At 39.3% G+C, this 14559-nt stretch overlaps 1 protein-coding gene across 1 annotated transcript in view; it reads left to right on the forward strand.

Moving 5' to 3' along the window:
• Positions 1-4819: 4819 nt before the first annotated feature.
• The window catches only part of KIAA1549 (KIAA1549 ortholog), a 129542-nt gene continuing 119802 nt past the window's right edge, over positions 4820-14559 (forward strand). Inside the window, exons 1-3 of the mRNA XM_011359561.2 lie at positions 4820-4859; positions 6283-6433; positions 6567-6658. Of these exons, the coding sequence (XP_011357863.2) occupies positions 4820-4859; positions 6283-6433; positions 6567-6658 (283 nt within the window). The remainder of the gene's footprint in view (positions 4860-6282; positions 6434-6566; positions 6659-14559) is intronic.

The raw sequence follows: 14559 nt of genomic DNA on the forward strand, positions 1-14559 counted from the left end.
TGCATTTCCTTAAATTTATGTGCAAGTGAATATTTTTCTGTGTGTCTGCTTTCCGTATGTCTTTATTTTGTGCATTTTGTACATGCCCTTGAGTTCCTGGCCCATGTCATTACCTCCTCTGTGCTGATGTGGGATGGCTTTTCATTAGGCTCCTTAATTTTTATATAAAAGGATGTCAACCATACTGTGCTCATACAGTATCCAAGTCCCGGGGATCCATCCTCAGCCAACAAGAAAATTTTAGGGTGCTAACCAGACATTTCTACCTCACTCTGTTTACTCTCCATCTCTTACCAAACTGTTACTAAAGCCCAGTTGCTGTGGTTTGAAGGATGCGTAGCTCATCCATTCCTCGAAGTTGTATTCATTCTTTTATGGATCAGGATGGACCATCAGAGATGTCTATACCTTGCCCATTTCATACTGGCTTTCCTCTTTCTCCTTTTTTTCTTCCTCCACCCACCCCCTGTTTTACTTAGAGGTTTGGGTCTTTGTTTTCATCAAAGAGTACCACCGAGAAGCAGCTTTTATGAAACCCTTTTCTGCGTTTGCTGTAGTAATATCCCCAAATGTCAGTGTGTAAAGGGTTTTTAAAAAATATTTAACTGTCTTGCAATAATATAATATTTGAGAAATAAGGAAGGATAAGGTAGTGAGTTTTTCATAAAGCTAAATTTCTTTAAAATTTTTTTTTCATGAAATGCTATCTTTTCTGTTGAGGAAGATGTGCAAAGAACGTCCTTTGCAAAGGGAGAACTTGCTGTGTTTTTGCCTAATGGACAATAAAAGTCATGAACTTATGTTAATATTTTCACCTTGGTTGTCATCAATAGTATTTCTGAAAGCCCTTAACATCCTGCATATTTTGTTTCTTTTTTCCTGCTTCTGATTTCTCTTGGTGCTAATTTTTTTTAAAAAAAATATTGTTTCATTTATTATTATTATTATTTACATTTTGTCCTTTTACTATGTATATTTTTGTTGTAAGCCATCTTAAGTCCTTAATGGAAACAGAAAAATTTATAAAGTAATGTATTAATATGTATCCTTTACATTACCAGACTTGGTAGCCTTTTATATTATTGTGTTCTTTTTATATACCTTATAGTTATGCTTTTATATATGAAGTTATTGATCCTCTGTAGTCTTTGTTTCAATATTTAATTCAGTTCTATATTACTGTATTTTAATCTTAGTTCTGCTGGTATTCATTCTGTAAAAATATTTTATGTAATCATGCCTGTCTCTCTTATTTTTGTCTGATGATCATTTGTTAGAGAGTATCATGTTAGACTTTGAGATAGGTTTTCTTTGGCAATTTATTGGAGCTTGTGAGATGAAGCTACGCATCTCTATGCTCCACAAAGTCAACCTAAACTGAATGATGAACATTTTTCTAGACTTTTTCTTCCTTTTGTTTATTTTGGAATGTCACCACCTAATGACTTAAGCCCAAAACCTGCAAATTGTCTTATACTCTTCTTTCTCCTTGTTCCCCATGTCAAATCGGTTACCTAGTGTTGGAGATTTTTTCCGAAAAATCTCTCAAATAGTTATCCTTCTCTGCCCATTTTTTTCCCATTCCCTACATCCTGCCTTATTTCAAACCCTCATCTCCTCTTGCATTTATTCCATAGATGCAGAACTTGGTGGTTTTCATGCCTTACGAGTGTTTTTGTGGGAGATGCCAGGTGACTCTCCTTTAATGATAGTAGCTCCATTTTAATTTTTAATATAAATAGGGTTTTGTGGATTTCATTGATCGCTTCACCTACCTTCTCTCCCTCTGCCTTCCATCTTGCTGTCTAATTGATCTTTTGAAATCCAGACCTAATCATTTGCTTTTTGCTGCCATAACCTTCATTGGCCCCATCATGTAGGGTGAGAGTCATAAACTCAGATGGCCACAGGGACCAGAAAGGTGAGTCAATGGATGAAGTGAGCTGGACGTAACAGGAACGTGAGAAAAGAAGAGGTGCTGTGGTAAATTTTCCCCTCTAAAAGGGCCAACTGCCTCTTGTTTCCATGTGGGAATGTGGGCCCAGTTTGTCATGTTGTTCAATTGGACAAAAGAAGCCAGAAATCCAGATTTTTCTGAGAAATTTTCTAATTTTTAAATATCAACTTTTAATCGTGTGTACTGACCTACTTGCAAATTTTGGAACGTGCCATTTTATCTTGTGACTCTGTGTTTGTAAACGATGCTTCTTCTAACTGTCACTCTTTCTTCCTTCCATCTGCCTCAAAACCTGGCAAAATTAGATTCTTTAAAATGCCGATTTAACCTTTCCCAAGAGTGTTTCCCAAGACCCCAAGAGCATTCTCAAAGTTCTAGCATAGCACTTATTACATTACATTGTGATGCTTTGTGTTTGCATTTCCTAGCTTTGAGCAAATACATTATTTATTCTTCTTGGTAATTCTAACACTTGATAATTTTTTTTTTTTTGGCCATGTAGCAAATTAAACTCTGCATTTGAATGCGTTGAATCAGTATCGTATTGGTCTTCATTGTTCTTTTTTCTTCCTACATATATATTTTTTTATATTCAAAACAATCTTTTTTCCCCTAAGGAATGTGTAATATAAGATAAAAATCTTTTCGATGCTTTAATTTGAATTCCTTAGATCTAAAATGAACATTTTAAGAGACTTATGTTCGTGGGACTAATTCTTCCCATCAAGTAATTAACTCTTTTCATTATTGATATGTTTCTTGATTTCTTTATAATTATAACTTGTTTTTGTTTTTGTCTAGGTCTTATCTAGCTCTTAATGCATTAATTCTTTCTTGGATAAATATATCTATATTGCTACTCAATATGGGAATTTCTATCATTAGAATGTTATTTTAAAAATATTTGTATTTTAGTGAATTGCTTTTGTTCTAACAGTGTTGAAAGGCCTACTTGTTTTTTCTTAATATGAAATCATAGCTGCAAAAATATTTGTTTTTCCTTATGTATTTCTATTTTTTTTGTGTTAAATAAAATAGTGATAAAAAGATATTTTTTGATATTTCTTCATTAAATATGAAGTTAATTGTTAGCTTTAAACAAAGGTTCTCTAATAAGGGAAGTGACATCTATTCTTTGTTAGAAGCTTTTAGTACATTGGTATCTTTTGATATAATCACAGAATTTTTATTTTAATCTAATATGAGTATATTAATGGTTTTTACTACATTAAAACAGCCTTAAATTCTGAGTAAACTCTACTTGATTATAGCATTCTATTCTTTTAATGTATTTTTCCCCTAATTGGTAACTTTTAATATAAATGTATACATCTATGCATTTATAAATAAAATTCATTTATAGTTTATGTGTGTATGTAGTAATTTTTTGTTTTTATTGCTTATAAGTTCAGAGTACAAATTTTTTTCTGAGTACTGTTTTGCATTGTTTAAAATTGATTTGTAATGTCATGATTTTTATTTTTTTTTTCCAGCTTTATTGAGATATTGACATAACATTGCGGAATTTTAAGGTATACAAGTTGATGATTTAATATATGTATACATTGCATAATGATTACCACAGTAAGGTTAGTCAGCACATCCATCACCTCACAGTCATTATTATTTTAAAAATAATTACTGTAGTACTATATCCTGGCATTATTTAGGAGTATTTTTTCCCCAAAAATTTTTTTGGAAAATATAATAATATATCATTGTGGAAATTTTGGAGAATACAAGACTACATTAAGAAGGTAGTAATAATCTCCCATCATAACTGTTAAATACTTTAGGATATTTTTTCAGGGTTTTTAATGCATATATTCTTAAATATTGAGGGTATACGATAAATACAATTTCACATTATGCTGTTTTGGATTTATATTATTTAGTAAGTATTCTCCTACATATAATTGAAAGCATTCATAATTATATTTGATAGCCGTATTATGTTTTTTTATGTATCATTTAATCGTCCTATGTTGTGTATCTATTGTTTGCTACATTTTAGGACATAAATCTTGTCTGCATTTTTGGTTATTAGAATAGATTTCTAGATTTGGATATACTGTTTCAGAGATATGAATATTTTGAACCCTCAAAAAGTATTTCAAAATTGTCTTCGAGAGTGGCTGTACCATTTATACTTGTCATTAGTATGGAAATTGCCTCTGTCACTACACTTTCAACAGCATGTGTTTTAGGCACATTCCGATGAAAGAGACGGAATGCCTTTTGTTTCCTTAAGGAGTTCTTCAGGGCAGATATTTAGAAAAATATGTTGGTATTCATTGCTACTTAATTACATGTTCAAGGTGATATTTTAATCTATGCAGCCAGGTGATTAAGTTATGTGCCATTTCTGTCTCATCTTTACTGAGCTTTCCTTTTAGCTTTACATTTGCGTAGTCAGTTCTTCCTGTGAACCAATGATCATGCATTCATTCATCTTACAAGTGTATAAAATTTTATTCTCATGGTGCCTCCTAGGTGCTCACTCTCAGATGTTTATCTCCCAGATAATTTTTTCTTTCATTCAGAAAGGAATATTGTGAAACTGCCATCCTCTCCTACACATGGCAGTCTCTTAGTTCAATGAATTGTCTACTAACCTGACTTGGCTCTACCTGCTTTCAAATTTTGAAGAATTTGGCCAAGGAAAACTTGGAAGTGCCTCCGGTAAACCTTTCTTTGGCTCGTATTCTTGTCCAGGTCCTTAAAACCAAGCCAGAAAACACAGGCAGATGTTCCAGAAAGCATTTTCTTTGTTTGCTCTCTCAGCTCCATATGTTCATGCTTCTTCCTCTGGTCTCCCCAGGTGTTGGGGATCCTGACATCTGAGTCTTGCTTTCTGGAACGATGTCTAGCTTGGCTTCTTTTAGTCCCTGCATCGCTAGCCGTAAGCCCATGTACCCACTTTAACCCCATTTCTCACACCTAGCCTGTCAGGCGGGATAGGAAGGAGTTAGATATTTAGCCAAGTGGCTACATTCCTGGGCTCCTCATCACTCACCTAGCTGGCTGAGATAGTTCCTGCACTGGAGAACAAGGCACAGTGACAGCAGATTGCTGGCTCCAGGGGCAGGTTACTCTGTTGTCATCTGGGTGATGGAGACTAGGGTAGAGTGCCGACTACTCTGGCGGCACAACCCACCGTCTTCTTCCTTCGAAGAGAGTCTAGTGAATGTCCAGACTGCTCCAACTCAAAAATCAGGCCTCATACACAATGTGAAGATATATTATTAAGATAAGTTAGGTTATGCTGCAACGGTAAACATCCACCAAATCTCATGACATAGCAACAAAGATTTGCTTTTCACCCGTGTTTATCGTGGTCAGTTTCGATTTTGTTCCATGCCCTTTACACTTTGGGACCCAGGTTGACAGCAGCCCCCATCTAGATCAGTGCTGGTGTCCTGGCAGGGAGGAACCACAAGCTGGCTCCTAAAAGGTCTACTCTTATTGCGCGGGTCAAAGCAGATCATGTGGCTAACCATGTGTACGACAGGACGAGGATGTATAATCCTACATGAGGGGTTTGGGGTATGGCAGGTCACATGGCCGAGCCTATTGTCAATGAGCGAGGACGATAAATATTGTTAACTATATACCATCAACCAGGAAGAAGCTCAGAGAAGTGGCCTCCCGCGGGAAGGGAGGCAGTTCCCTTTAAGGATGCTGTAGAATTTCCGATGTTGGTATACTTTCATCGCTTCAGCCAAGATGTGGTAAACACTGCCAACACGTTGACAGTAGAGGTAAACCAGGATACTGCAAAGTTAGGGTTTCTGGCTGTCAGCTGGAGGGACCCAGACCAGCCCTGAGAACCTAGTTCAGGAAGGACTTGGATGAAGGGCAGAGTGGCTAAATCCTTTTTCTGTCCTGTGGCCTCCCGTCAAGCAGCTATTGATCTATAAACAAATACATAAGTGCATTAAAAGTGTTTGTCATTGGTGGAACCGTGTTCTGAATGCATTTTTTGAATACTAACAATGTAAATGATCTATTTGAGGAGTTAGGAATATCTATGTATCCATCTATCTAAATATATATAATATATAAACATATACATATGTAACACATACGACGACATATATAACATGTTATATATGACATAAAAACATACATATAGACATAGCTCTCTAACGTATTGTATAGAGCGAGAGGCTGACCGTCTTTATTCCTCTCCTTTATCCCGACCCTCTGGATTATCTTTGATTCTCACTCCCAACATGCTAAGAACTATCTATTCACACCTTCGCTCACCTGTCAACCCTCTCCTCGTTTTTTGGCTCTATGTTGTCTCTACACCCAATTTTAAGAAGTTTCCAGTGAGAAGGAAGCAAGTAGCCGGAGTCAATTCGACTGCCTCACAACTAAACCCACGCAATCTCTCTTGATGCAGCACAGCACTGATTCTGGATCCTCGGCTTCATTCCCGACTCTGCTGAAGACTTTCGTCCAGACCCGTGGGTACCGGTTAACTCCTGTCAGTGGTTTTTCCTGGCAGTCTTGAATCTGCCCATGGATCAGACAGCCCGGCTACAGTTCCTGCATACGAGGCAAGCAGTATTTGTTTTAAAATGTAGATTTTGTTTTTGTGCAGGTATGCCAAAGCCAACAGACCAGGAGAAAGGACAGTATATTACAGTTCCCAAGGAGAGGGGGCAAGACAGACCATACAGAGCCACGACCACGGTCAGTCACAGGCAGATGGAGGTGGAGGAAAAGGAATAAGAGGGAGAAAGCGATGGAATGGAGAGAGGGAGAAGGAGAAGGAGGAAGGGAGAGAGAAATGGGAATAGGCGAGTAGGTCAAGGTGTAGGGCTGGTTGGTTTGAATAACCACACCGGGCTCTTGGGTGCAGGGGCTGCCTCGCGCTGTCTGATGCCTAGCTCTGGGGTGATGGGGCAAATAAAGCAGGAAGTGGGAATCCTCTAACCCTCGGAGGGGCAGTCCCTCTCTCGGCTGCAAGGCCCCAGATGTCAAAATCTCAAATACGGAAACTAAAAATCATGGTTAATACAGTATTTTAAACACATTCAGCCTTTCATGGGCAGGGTATAGCACTAGTCATCCACCTGGATCTAGTGCTGGGCAGAATACCGGTGGTCCCTTGGCTCTGGCTGTGTTGCTGGCTATCCATAATAGTAATATACAGCATTTATTGTGCCAGTACTGTATATGGCACCTATAATGGCAGATTGGTTGTAAAAGTGGCCAACACTCTACCCCTCCCTCTATCCATGTCCTTGCTGTGGGACTTTGTAGCTCCTCCCATCGCTTGAATCTGGCCAGGCCACGTGATTTGTTTTGATTGATAGAAAGCAGCAGAAGTGATGGGATTGGACCTGCAGGTGACCGTGAGAGCGTGAGCGAGTCCATCCAAGACCAAAAGAACCGCCCAGTTGACCTACAGATTTGTGAGCAATGATAAATGCTGTTTTAGCCTTCCCGTGAGTTTGTTTGTTTTTCTAAATGGGTAGATACATTATATATATGCTTTTTGTTATATATTTTGTTAAAAGTATGTAGAGCTCTATTTTTAGAAAGACTGCATTCTTTTCGAGTAGGAATTTCTGAGGAAGTACCAGACTAGCAAGAGTACTTAATCAGAGTTGTAATAGAGGGGCATTTCCTAGAATTAAAAGAAAATAAGCTAACCCTCAAATGCAAAAGAAATATCTAGCTGGACAAGGAGCCTGAAGGCTAGCTCTCATGCACTGCTGGAGGAAGCTATGTTAGAAGACAAGTTGGCAATAAAACGTCTTAAAAATACACATGCTCTTTGATCAAGAGCATGATTCCAGCTTCAGAAATTTATCACATGATAATAATAAAAGATGTGTAGAGACATTTACCTACCAAGTTGTTCATATTTGCTAGGATCCTGGCCAGAAGCAGGTGGCACATTTAAACTGGCTAAGTGGAGAGTTTAATGAAGGACTATTGATAAAGGCGTAGCAGGGTTAAGGGAAACCAAAGAATGGCGGGGTGCCTGCACTAGCAGTGATGGGGACAGCAGATCAGCCTAAACATGAAGGTGCAAGGGGAGGAACCCAGAAGAGCCACAGAGAGACCCTCTACCAGATGGGATCAAGGTCTTGTGTTCAAGGGTACAGCCAAGTCGTAGTGCTTCAGGGAGGGAACTGGGCAAGTAAATACTCTTGTCTCCTTTTCCCATTATCAGATTTCTTGCTGGCACCGTCATACCCCCATTAGTTAAACCCACAGGAAGCCAGAGAGGGAGGAAGCTCAGTGATGCATTCTTGCAAAGTTCAGCTTCCTGGGGCAAACAGCATAATGGATAAAGGTCGAGCATGGACTGAGGGCTAATAAGGATATGTAGCACCATGTTTGATGCAGCATGCTTATAATAGTAACATATTGGGAACCACCTACATACTTTTAACTTATGATAGGTTCATATCTTGGAATACAGTGCCATCATTAAAAATGGGATGTTGGAAATATTTTATTAAGGTAAAAAGATGTTGAATAAAACAAAAAATTTTAGGTACATTCAGATCCATTTTCTGCCAGTATTGTAAGTGTCTGTATGTGTGCATTTATGCATTCAAACTGTCTGGAAGAACATACAGACAAATGTTAACAGTGCTTCTTTTGGGGTGATGAGATTACAGATAATTTTAATATTCATAACTTTGCTTCTTTATTCTACTTTTTCTACAATGTACAATAAAAAAATTAAAGTTCTTTTTAGAAAACGAGAATTATGGCATGATCCCAAATTAATTCTTGAGAGTTCAGTAGGTGCTAGTCTTAACACTGAAAAGGAAAATTTCTTTGAAAATTCTGTTAGAAGCCAATTTCATTTTTGAACATAGTTACAGAATTCTTAAATAAAATTTCAGCAAAGAATTGAGCAATAGTAGCTATCATTGTATATAGTTAGATGCCAGTTACAATACTGAGTGACTGCCCTGATTCTCTTGTGAAGTAGGTATTAACATTTCCATTTTTAGATGAGGACACCAAAGCTCAGAAAAATCATGCCCAAAATTTCATGGTTATTAGATGGTAAAACAGTATTCAAAGTCTGGTCTGTCTTCCTCTAAACCCTGTGTTCTCAACCATACCATGTCTAGTAGAACACTTATCTCCAAACACAAGACTAGCAGATCACAAAGAGAATTCTGAATATGTTACATCGTGTCAACCAAATGAATAGTGAACATCAGAAGATTACTTTATAGACACAGCAAAGGCATTTGTATGATATTTAAAAGACTCAGAAAGCTAGAAGCAGATAGATACCTCATTAATTTGGTGGCTATGTTCAAAGAAAAAGTCAACATCACATCGACTATAAATTAATTGTTCACTGTCATAATTATTTACAGTCTTTTTAGAGAGATTATTGTCATTGCTTTAAGATGGCAAAAATGATTGGAAAGAAGATCAGAACATTGCTATAGTAAGTAGCCTAATGGAAATTCAATCATTCATTCATTAAGTATTTACTGAGAACCTACTATGTGCCAGATACTATACCAGGCATTGACCAGATAGTGGCAAAGGATAATAATAGCTGACATTAATGCAGAACTTGCTATAAGCTAGGCTCTTTTCTAAGTGGTGTATATATACCAGCTCATTTAATCTTCATAAAACTCCACAAGATAGTTACTATTATTGTTGCTCCATTTCATGGATGAGGACACTGAGTCACAGAGGGGCGAATAAGTGGTGGACCTGTGACACAAATACAGACCGTCTTGGCCCAAGTGTTCGAGCAATTAACCATTGCATCGTGTAAACACCCCTCTTTAAACAAGAAAATAATGGTCTCTGTCTTCATGGCGTACATAGACGTGGAACCAAACACAAATTAAATATACGGTTTCAAATATTAAGTGCCAGGGAAGAAGGGACTAACAGGAGTGACTTATTTAGATGGGGACGTGGCAGTCAGGGATGGCTGGGGTGAGGAGTCCATCAGGTGACGGGCAGGTGATGGGCAAGGCACAGTGAAGAAGCCCCGGGGTAGCATGTGAAAAGGTGGTCCCAATGGCTGATCCTCCCTGCCGGAGTCTGAGAACTTTGCAGGGCATGCTGAGCGATGGATTTTGTTTGCAGGGTGATAGAGAGCTTTCAAAGTTTTGTTTTTATGAAGTATTTTTACTATAGATGTTCTATCTGCAGATGTCTTTTTTAAAAAAATTCATCCGATGGCTAATCTGTACTGCACATACGACTCCCTCAGACTTCTTCCATGGTCATGGGTGGTGGTGGCTGAGTTTGATTCTGACCTGGGTCTGAGACAGACAATCCCTCACATGCAAATCTTGAATTTCAGATTGAGTCTCAGAAGGTTAGAGGGACACAGGGTGAGGGTGGTGAGGAAACTCAGGTACAGAAAGTTATTTTTGCCATAGATATCAGTGCTTATCATGGACCAAGTCTAGGATTTATGATCAGATCTGAAGAGCGGGTTGTAAATTGGCAGTTTCTATACTTAGTTTACCACTTGGCAGACATACTTTTTTCCCCATGGTCTGGGACTGTGCTGTCCAATATGGTGGCCACTAGCCACATGTGGCTATTTAACCTTAAATTAATCAAAATTAAATAACATTAAAAATTCAGCTCATCAGGTTGCACTAGCCACACTTCACGTGATCATAGCCATTTGTGGCTAGTGGCTACTTCATTGGACAATATCTAAAGATCTATAGAACAGATCCATCATCACAGGAATTTCTTTTGGGCAACCCTGGTCTAGAAATTTCTTAATTCACTCTTTTAAATGGTGGGTGAGTTCCACACAGAGCTGTTTGTGGGCAGATAATTTTATCGTTCAGCTTCTCACAATTTTCATCCAGAGCCTATAAAATTCAAATTTTGTCAGCATATTTTATTGTTTCGAGAGTGTCATTTCCTAAAGGGCAGAGACCGTGTCCTTCCTCTATTTCTATGAAGAGCTTTCATTCACTAAATTTAATAAACATTTTCTGATGCCGGTTATGATGGCTCACCAAACTCTGCAAGGCCAAACCAATATCATGTCTGAAGTGACCTTTTATATTTTTAAGCAATCTTCAGGTGGTGTTTCATGGTATACAGCAAAGGAATCCAGCATTTCTTAACATACTTTGAAGTCTGAGAAGTTACTCTGTCAGTGTAAAAATAGATAAGTAGATGCCACATCTTTTTTGGCCCTGGTACCAAATAATGGCGGACAAACGTATGCTCCCTTTAGGTTAATTTGCTAAATTAGCCTTATTAGTGAATTAGGTTAATTGTTAATTGGGGATCGGAGAGGGGTGAAGTGAGGAAAGAGACTGGCGTGGAGCTTAGTTCTTGTTCTTTCATTTATTCATTCAACAAGCATCGCCTGAGCCCTATGACCTGCCAAACACTGCGCTAGGTACCAGGGAATAATGAGGTGAAAACGAGGAGATCTCTGCATTGAAGGACTTACAGACACGTGAAGATTTATTCCATGTGGTCAGCGCAGTGACAGAGGCATCACAGGGACTTATGGGAACACAGAGGAAGGGCGACCAACTCAGCTCAGGGAGGTCAGGGAAGGCTTCCTGGAGTCGTGATGCGCTCCCCACAGAAGGCTCGAGAGCAGAGATCTCTCCGGGAAGGGTGTCCATCTAGGGGTCTGAGTGAGGACGGAGCGTCCTAGAGAAGCTGAGACATTAGGACAGAGATATAGTTAGTGTGAGTTTGGCTTTCTTCATGTCATCGATCCCAACGCATGGCAAGATGGAAGAACAAGGAACTGAACTAGACTCCTATCATTATTATTCTGAACGTGAGCCGGAGTCGATGAGTTTTAGAACACTGTCAGATGTGAGTTGGAGTTTGTCGAATGCCAGAGAAGGAGGGTGATTCTAAAAACAGCTCTCACCAACTGTTGCAGTGCATCGACTGTGGGATTTGGGCATACTTCCAGAGAGCTGCCCGTGGGTTTGAGGAAAATGACCATGGAGGGTGTGGGCAGGGGATTGAGCCAGTTGATCTGTGGCAGCTTGTGTGTTGGGGGTGCGGAGTTGAGGAAAGGAGGTGAAGAAAATTGCGGCAGAGGGGCGAGGCCTGGAACCTGCCTCGGGAACAGTCTCGCTTGCTAGTATTGCTACCAAATTGTGCAAGAGGGACAGATATCTCCAGGGCATTCCATCCAAGACAAGAGTCCTGGTTTTAAGCGTGGCATCTGTGGTCGTTGGCACTTTGAGGATGTCTCTCCCTCCACTGCTTCCCCTTTGCTAAGCGGGAGGTCTTCCCTAGGGACTGAGTTAAGTTAAGGTCATTATTTAGTGTAGATCATGGCAAGTCGAAACTCTTGGCTTGCTACGATCTGACCGTAACCTACCTATTTTCAAATTCGTCCCCAGATTCCTTCTACATCGCTTTTCCTCCCATGGGCCAAGTGGCCCCGTTCTGTGCTCACGTTCCGTTCACTTCTACCTTCTCACCTTTGCAGTTTCCATCTTGCCTCTGCCCCGCCTTCCGCCTCGCTTTTCTCTGCAATCCCTCCGCTTCCTTTTCCTCCCTTTAACAAATGCGCCCCCTGCTCCAACTGCTCAAAGCCCAGCCTGAGCCCCACGTGGCTTGTGAAACCTTCCCTAGTTTTGCAGCTCAGGCCGATCTTTTCCTTTCTCGGACTTTCGTAGTTATACTTCAAATCCTGCCATTTAACACTCAGACTTTCAGTGCCGGAGAGGGAGAAATCATTTTAGAGACAACCTAAGGCTCATCTCGACCCATCGCCATCTGTCCTTTGTCTCTGCTCTTGGAGGAAGACATTGCCTTCTAAACATTTTTTATTGAAAAGACAAAGATAACAATATCAAAGGACAGAATGCTCATAATTATCTCAATACAACGATTTTAAGTAGCGCGTGATTTTTTTCAGTCATGCTTATTGTTTTCTATCGGCTCGTAAACCATTTTATATTTAGTTTTTTTCCCCCGTTTAATGTTATAACCCAAACACGTCCCATGTTTTTTTCACAGTTGCTGTAAAAGAAGCATAACATTCCCTCTCGGGACTGTACTGCCATTTTATCAAGCCGCTCTCTCGATATGGGACAATGGGTTTCTGGCTCTGCCTTTTCAAAAGAAGTACATGTTGCTCTCGATCCCATCCGCTCTTAGCTCTGAGCATTTACTCTGTCCATTATCCCTTCCTTGCATGTTATTCTCTCATTTCCAAGGATACCTTCTTTTCTCTCTACAGGGATGTTCGGTCTTATCTATCCTAACACATATCTCAACCCTGCTGTACACCATTCTCTATAGCCTCCATTACTTCCCAACCAACTCGTTCTTTTACTGGTATTATTTGCCCCTCTTCACTGTCCCCATTTTTAACAGAAAGTCGAGTCTCTTTCTAATGACCACATATCAAGTCCAGAGAGATTTTCTCAGTCTTTATTGTTCCTGACATTGACCATTCCCTTCCGCAACTTCCCTCCTGGGCCTTTGGTGACATCCTATGTCCCTCGTTCTCAGCTTTCTCTGAGTCATTCTCTACCCTAATTTCACTGATTCCTCTTCAGCTTTTCCGAAAGGAAGGCCTTGGTCAAGGGCCTGTCCTCAGCCTTCTTTTCCTTCTCTCCTTGCTTCCCAGGCAGTCATTTATTCTCACAGCTTAAGCTAATAAGTGTGCGTGTCTGTATTTTTAGCCCTGCCTCATCTCCCAAGCCTGAGGCTTACCTCCACCACCCACTGCTTCCATTCACTTAGCTCCCTGCTGCTTGCTCAGCTCCTCACAGCCAACACACTCAGCACTAAAGGCTTCTTTTCCCCTAATCCAGCCTCTCCAACTGACTTCCTTTTATCTAGCCTTGCATAGGTCCTCAAAACCTCGGAATCATCTTTTATTCTCTTCTCTCTTGATATTTCACCCGTTGATTTAACATCCAGAATATGTCTCATCCGTTTTCTAATTTCCATTCACACATATAGGTTTTATTGAAAAACAATTTAGTCCATGCTTGTGTTAAAAATTCAAATAGTATCAGTTGTACTAATCAGATGTAATATTGTACTAATCAGATGTAATATTATTCTAATCAGATGTAATATTAGTCTAATCAGAGCAAAAAGTGAACATTCTTCTTCAGAAAAGTGAATATTGCTCTTCATGAATTTACTCTCCATCCTCTCTCCAAATACTGTTTCTCTTCCCAGTGGATAAACAAATTGTGGTATATGCATTTGATGGAATACTAGTTAGCAATAGAAAAGAAAAGGTTACTGATACATTCGACAACTTGGATGTATCTCAAAGACCTTATGCTAAGTAAAAGAAATCAGACACAAAGAGCTATAAACTGTATGATTCCATTTACATGAAATACTAGGAAAGACAAAGCTATAGAAACAAGTCACATCAGTGGTTCCTAGAGGCTGGGGTAGGGGCAGGGGATAGACTGTAAGCAGGCACAGGGAAACTTTTTAGGGCAAATGTTCTTTATTTTGAGTGTGGCGGTGATTACAAGACATCATACATTTATCAAAACTCATTGAACTGTACACTTTTGAAAAGGAGAATTTGATCTGATTGAATTACCTGACTGATTTTACTTGCCTGAATTAAGCCTGACTTTAAAAAAAAAAAA

Source organism: Pteropus vampyrus, unplaced genomic scaffold, assembly GCF_000151845.1.
Source record: "Pteropus vampyrus isolate Shadow unplaced genomic scaffold, Pvam_2.0 Scaffold48, whole genome shotgun sequence".
Taxonomy (NCBI): domain Eukaryota; kingdom Metazoa; phylum Chordata; class Mammalia; order Chiroptera; family Pteropodidae; genus Pteropus; species Pteropus vampyrus.